At 40.8% G+C, this 6,926-nt stretch overlaps 1 protein-coding gene across 1 annotated transcript; it reads left to right on the top strand.

The window, feature by feature from the left end:
* The first annotated feature begins 2,604 nt into the window (after nt 1–2,604).
* LOC148026683 (phytochrome-interacting ankyrin-repeat protein 2-like) lies at nt 2,605–5,226 on the top strand. Its single transcript, XM_087691152.1, has 4 exons — nt 2,605–2,911; nt 3,038–3,856; nt 4,308–4,479; nt 4,620–5,226. The coding sequence occupies exons 2-4, from the start codon at nt 3,698–3,700 to the stop codon at nt 4,841–4,843; spliced, it is 555 nt and encodes a 184-aa protein (XP_087547278.1). The 5' UTR covers nt 2,605–2,911; nt 3,038–3,697; the 3' UTR covers nt 4,844–5,226.
* Nucleotides 5,227–6,926: the final 1,700 nt, after the last annotated feature.

The raw sequence follows: 6,926 nt of genomic DNA, 5'->3' as shown, positions 1-6,926 counted from the left end.
AGTATGAAAATGGAGAGGATCATATGCCTTAAGGAAGCTTGGAGTCTCTCTCATCCTATCCCATAATACGCAGCCTTTATTCACATCCATGAGGATGCCATTAGAGGGCCCAAGGATGTAAATGACTTTTCCGGGAGATTCAACTAGGGTGGCAATTACACCATTGCGCCAGTTAGGAAGCCCACAAATGTGATTTTGGGGCATTCATGGAATAGAGTATCATTAAGAGAGAGTGGAACAATTGATTGCAAAGCATACATATAGCTTCCTTTATACCCAACAATTGAGGTGAGAATCCAAAAATAATTTCCAAACAAACTTATATTAAATCTGTACAACTCTAACTTAGTACATCTATAAGCATCATCTTGCAAACTCTTCTTCCAATGATGGTACTTTGCCCATGAAGAAGAAGAATAGACATGTGATAGAGAAGATAGAGAAGTTGACATACCCCTTCTTGATTCTTTGGGTGAGAATGTGACTAGGAGCTTTGTGGATATTTGCTTTGGCCTTTAAAGCTTGTTGTCACCTTTTTTTTGTGAATTGCTTAAGGTTCTTGTGAAGGGCCTCCTTAATAGCAGCCACGGCAACCTCACTACTCTTAGCAACAACCAGGAAATCGAGGTCCATGCAGTTTGCATTGCTGCAGAGCTTCGTTGAATTGCCATCACTCCCATCCTACCCCTCTTGTGACCTCCTACCCATTGGGATTGTTCCATGGTCAATATTTTGTGGGGGGGAGGGGGGGGGGGGACAATCACATATTAGAGAGGAGGATGAGGCATTAAGTATCGTAAATATTTGCCAAAGTGGGAGTTGCTCACCATTAAACACACAATTAACATCTTGACGTCTGATTACTCTCAAACTTTTCAGCCAATAGATTACCCTCAAACCCATGCATCGAGGAAGATGAATGTACTTACACGTGCATAACAAATTGATGATTTGAAGTAGATCCCATTTGAGCATAACCAATAGTTGAGAAACTGAACCCTTGTTGGAGACTAGCATACCCTAGTTCATGTCTTGAAGGTGCACCATGTACATACAATTGTGATGCATATATATTAAATCACAATCACCCATTTTGGAAATAGCATGATAGCCTGAATCATGGACCACTTTTTGGGAAAGTGGTGTTTAAGCTTATCTCAAAGTTAGTTATCTTTGAGGATTTCCTATTCGACTTAAGCCTATAGATTGTAATTTCTAAAGAAATTTTTTGAAATAGTATAAATGTTTCAAAGTGCATATCCAAAATGTTTGATTTGTCAATTTTAAGTGCAAAAATTAGACGACACAATGTACATAATTCGAGCAAAGAACACAACGTACACAATAAATAAGATATAAACATAAGCTTCTTTAATTCCAAACAAGCTAATACAAAGATGGCTCTGTCCACTCATGCACTTCCAATGTGAATCTTAGATAGAGATCTAGATAGATGATAGGCAAAGAACTGGGAAGGCGGTCAGGTTAGCTTGCTTGACCTACCATATTATGAACCTTGTCTAGTTGATCAAAGAATATTCCCTTTATTGTTGAGTGGCAAGCACTACTCCCTAGATACTTATTAAAAAACGGTTGGCCCCCTAGAGAACCCCTAGCTAGGGTCGCTTCTTCGGTGACCCTTGAACCCCAAAAATGGGGTATGTGATAACTCCCACACCTTGCAACTCAATGCAATGTGCCTTGACTTGCTACTAGCTCAACTACTCTATCTAACCTAAAGGCTAAGTCCACAAAGGTCACCTTTTTGCCATTCAATCATATAGATCTTATTTGACATACAAGTCAGGACCTGACTCACACATGGCTTCTACTCATAATGGGGGGCATTAGGCATATCCAACATCAAGAAAAGTCCAATGAATCTAAAATCAAATGCCCATCTAGAGGGTTATGTGGTGAGCTAGAGTTGTGCATTATGAGTCATGGCACAAAGAGGGAAGAGAAGAGAGGATCATTAAGGAATTAAAAAAAAGAAGTGAAACCATTAGATTTATTAATATCAATGAAGATAATATGTAGAACATCTTTAGTGAGATGCAATTTGCTTTTATAGTACTTTCATGACCCCCCCTAAAGGTAGAGTCTTTTTTCCCCATCATCTGAAAAATAACAACTTTAGATCTAATTAAGCCATGACAAATCCCAAATAGCCAATGTGACATTTACAGCCAAATAAGATGGTATTTTTGCTAATCTAGATTGCTCTCATAAGGACTCACCTAATGACAACCTGGATTTTGAAGGAGACCATTGAAATTCCCTTTGCTGCCAAGCATTCCACCCAATCTTTTGGTGCATTCTTGCTTTGTCAAGAAGATTAGACAACCTTTTCAAACACTTATGGATGTCTCCACAGTACTGCATGATATGTTTCGTAGTCTCTTCTTCTTGCTCACAGAAAAACACGAATTGGTGACACCTTCATGGATTTCATTTTGTCTAATGAAAGATGTGTGGACCGAGGTCACGCACCGAAGAAAGAAAGATATGAGTCGTGTATGACCAACTATCCTTAAGAAGAGGAAGTGGAGAGATTCAACAAAGCACCCTTACAATACAGGAACAAGAAAGGTCGTCGAACGCAAAAGCTTTAGGGATATTAGCCCTAAGATATGACATGACATAACGTATAACAAAATATGACCAAATTCTAAAGCAGAAAGCCAGGTGGAATCGAATTCATCATCGTCTTCCCCCTTTCATTCCTTCCTGCGTCTGGCCGTCCGAGACACATCGCTTCATCTTCTGCAGCCTCCGTCTTGCCCTGCCAGAGAGAAGATCCCAAGGGGAGCCTCAATCATCTTGGACGAAGCAGGGCCAGATCTTTCCCAGACCACAGAGGAGCACAGAGAGGACCCGCCCTCCCTCGCCTCCATTTGCACACGCTCCGGTAACCCTGCGTTTTAGGTTTTTTTTTTTCAGTCCGACTCCTTCGCAACAGCATCTCAGATGCAGGAATCCTTCGCTCCTGGCAGCACCTCTAACAGGGTTCCCGGACGTCTATTGGCCTGCACAGGTAACGGTTTTGCCTGATCAGGCTCTGTTTTATCATCCGTTCACACAGCAGCACCCCGGAACTCTATATCTTGACGATGCCCATCGGGATGCCTTGTTGTTTCGTTTTCTCTCGCCGTTTTACCGTGTCTTGCTGGGAGTTTGCTGTCCAGAATCTTAGGGTTTTGGGACCTGGCCTGTCTCCCTTCTGTTGCCATCTCTCTCCATAACTGTGAGTGTTGCGCTTGCCTTTGAAACATGTAAGTGCATCATTCTGTCATGTAACTCGCTCCAAAGCCTCATTCTGTCATGTAACTCGCTCCAAAGCCGAGCCATTCGCAGCATCTATTTTTTGCAGTTTAGTTCTTCTTGCGGTGAATGGTGCAAGGCTTGAGGATTTTGCATCTACCATGTGAAGTGTGTCAATCACAGCAGGCAACTTATTGCCAAAGGGCATTTTTGCCTTCTGGCATTACTAGTGCCAAGTTTCAATCTGGGGGCTGGGCAGCAGTACTGACATCCCACACCAGTCTTTGATTTGGTGGTACGGTTATATATTGCAGAAGCAAAGCTGATTGTATTGCTACAGGGACGCTCAGAGCTAATTTAGTGTATCTTCTAGGAGTTTCTTGTTAGAGCTCACCTAGTGTGTGTGGAGAATTGTAGCAGACATACGGTGGAAATGAGTTTACAGGTTAAGGTGCCTCCCAATTTTCATCGAAACTTTTCAGCACAGCGCCGTATTGACAGGCGCAATTCTTTTGCAAGGACCCTGGTAGGAAGGGACGACAGGGGATGGACCCCTCTTCATGTTGCGTCCCGGAAAGGTGACCTTCAGGAGGTATGAATCACATATTGTGCATGCTTCAATCTCCGCTCTGCATTATCTTAATAGTCGAGACTGATTGATAATGAAAAAAAAAGTTTTCAAATTCTGCTGTAAAACTGCAATGATTTCTATTGTTCTTGCTCTTTGTGTGTATCTTCAAACAACCCCTTAAATTTGGAAAGATGCAGCTCAACAGGGACAATTTCAGTGCTCATGTCTCTCGCATCCTTGTCCTACTGTTTTTGATGGTTGTTTTCAAGCCATAGAACAAAATCTAATGGTTGACTCTTTTCACTGATTTCACTAAGGATAATCTGTTAGAGCCACTGCTTTTAGAAGCCTCATACATATCAAGACATTGCTATCTAGTCTGCCAACAACCTATGGTTTTTGATGTAGGCACCTATTGTTTGACTACGAAGGATTTTACAAAATGACAAGATGTTCTCTGTCACTGATGCAGGTAAAGCGTCTGCTAGATGAGGGAGCTGATGTTAATGAAACTTCTTTTGGGCACAAGGATTCAGGTACAACAGCCTTGCATCTTGCTGCATCAGGCGGACATATTGATGTCATGGATGAGTTGTTGGACCGAGGTGCAAATATTGATGCCCGGACAAAGGGTGGCTGTGGATGTAAGTATCTCAATGGAACATTGAACATTGAGATTGCAATATTGAAGACAAGAATAGTGTTGTTGAAGTGACTTATTTCATGATAAATGTCAGGAAGTGCTAAATTTATTACCTTGTAAATTTCCCATTACTTTTTTCAGGGACTCCGCTTCATAATGCTGCCAAGGAGAAGAACAGAAAAGCTATACGTTTTCTGATTGAAAATGGTGCATTTTTACCTCCCGACATTATGGATGGCCGGTTCAATCCACCTCTTCATTATTGTGCTGGTTTAGAATGGGCCTATAAAATGAAGGAAAGGTCATTGAAGAGACGAGTGTCTAGTGACAAGAGCTCTGAGGAGGAAAGCTCTACTCCATGTTAACTCATGCAAATCCTGATATAGTCATGGTTTCAGTGGGCTTAGAGAACATTTAGCTAGTAAGCAGCAAGTAGATTTCTTAGTTTAAGTGTTGTTGATCATCTAGTTAAATTTGCCTTTCATGACATTGGAGAATGCCTCCATGTTCGTAAGGTAGTTATATGGTGATACTGGCAGCTAGATCTGTTTATAGGGGTGACAATTTGTGGGATTGTGGATCTTTATAGCTTTGCTAGAACAGGAACTTTTGAAGTTACTTTGCAGATTAAACTTTTTATGACATTGGAGAATGCCTCCAGAATCCAGATAGTAGAGTTGTTTCATTGTGATCCTGGTTGTTTATTGTTTCATATATATGACAAATTATATCTTTTTGTGGACAGAAACCTCTCAAGTTTCATGGGAACTGATGTGCTAGTTTGTTGCTATATGCATTATAACCTTTGTTACTTTAGTGCTGCGATGCTATTCCATCCCCTTAAAAAGTGTTACTCCACTTGTGTCTGCACAAGATAATTGGTTCATTGTAAGATTCATGAAACGCTTGCTATAGTCTTCAGCATTCAGTCAGCACCTTCAAAAGAGTTTCCAGTTCTAATCTTGTGTAAGCACAGGCTTGTAAGCAAGTTGATTGTATTTCCAGGTTTTAGTACAGGCTGTGTGTTGTAGCTATTTTGTATGTTTCGTCTTGAGCCAATGCACATGGTGCACTGGTGGTGCACACATCCAGTCTCTTGTTTTTGTGACTTGAATTAGTTGCAGGGTACACTTCCCCCAGATGGTCTTGCTATTACTGGATTGCCGAGGTTTTTACTAGTTTTTAATTGGACCTAGGAGCATGTAGCGAACCTCTTAGGTTTCAAAAAAGAATTACAGACAAACTCTTTTGTTACCCATGGGTCCTCCCCCCTTCCCTCTTTCTGAATTGATCTTGGCCTTGATCAATCTTTTCCGAATTAGTTTTGTACTACCTCGATCTTTGCCTTGTTTAGATAGTGGCATGTGGGATAAGTGTCAAGCACAAATTTACTGAGTTGTGTAAAGATTTTAACAAGCCAATTGTAGTCCTGTGTGTTGACTCTTTTAGGCTTGAACTCATTGTCCACCTGTAGTTCAGGCCTGTGTTTTGCTTGCTTTTTCTGAACCAAGTCTTGTGCTCCTGGTATTTAGTGTTGTCCACCTGTAGTTCAGGCCTGTGTTTTGCTTGCTTTTTCTGAACCAAGTCTTGTGCTCCTGGTATTTAGTGTTGTTCTACCTTGATGTTTTCCTTTCAAGCTCCAAAAGGAGAACTGCAGCAGTAAGTGGGAACTAAAAATTTATGTGATACTCATCTGGGCTTAAACCTGGATAGACAGTGGAAGCTAGCAATTTTCTTATCTATAGTTTCACAAAGAGGAAGTAGGAAATCCTGTTAATATGATTTCTTTTTCAGGAGCCTGGGAGAATTCGGCCTTGCCAGATGGGCCTTACTGAATCGAGGTCTTCTGTGACTTAGACAAGCACGAAATGTTTGCTAGCATATTCCCTTATAAGCCAGAGGGAATCTGCTTGTTCAACAGAATTCGTTAGTCAAATATTAAATAGAGAAGGAATCAATTGGCCAAAGATATTTTACAGTTCGAAAGCAAGGAACATCAAAGTCGGTGCATGTTCTTGTTTTTTAATAATTAGAGACCAGGCATATGAAAGGAGTTGAACGTTAATTGTACCTCCTGTTATGCAAATATACCGACTGAAATTGGTTATGGTACAATAAGCCTCTTGAACTTAAATGACAGAAATTTGGGTTGTGGGACAGTCAGTTACCCTTTAACATGTAAATGATTTGGTGGGTGCATTTATGGTCTCCCTGCTGGAAGAGCCACCGTATCACTAGCTGCTTGAAGGCGCAACGGATGTGTGAGTAGGTGGATGCTGTATTTTACCGTGGTTTATTGTGTTTTGAGATATGATATAAGAGCTGCTTTAATTTTAAATTCTTTCACTCTTAATTGTTACAAAGTCGATCATAAAGTCAAAACTGGTTTTCTATTTTGGTACAGAGTGGTTGTGAACTATATTCCTCTTTCAAATTTCACTAATTTAG

The sequence above is a fragment of the Lygodium microphyllum genome, chromosome 13 (assembly GCF_053477565.2).
Source record: "Lygodium microphyllum isolate KBCC chromosome 13, Lygodium_microphyllum_v1.1.10, whole genome shotgun sequence".
Classification (NCBI taxonomy): domain Eukaryota; kingdom Viridiplantae; phylum Streptophyta; class Polypodiopsida; order Schizaeales; family Lygodiaceae; genus Lygodium; species Lygodium microphyllum.
Note: the sequence above shows the minus strand (reverse complement) of the source record. Positions and strands in the feature narration are given on the sequence as shown.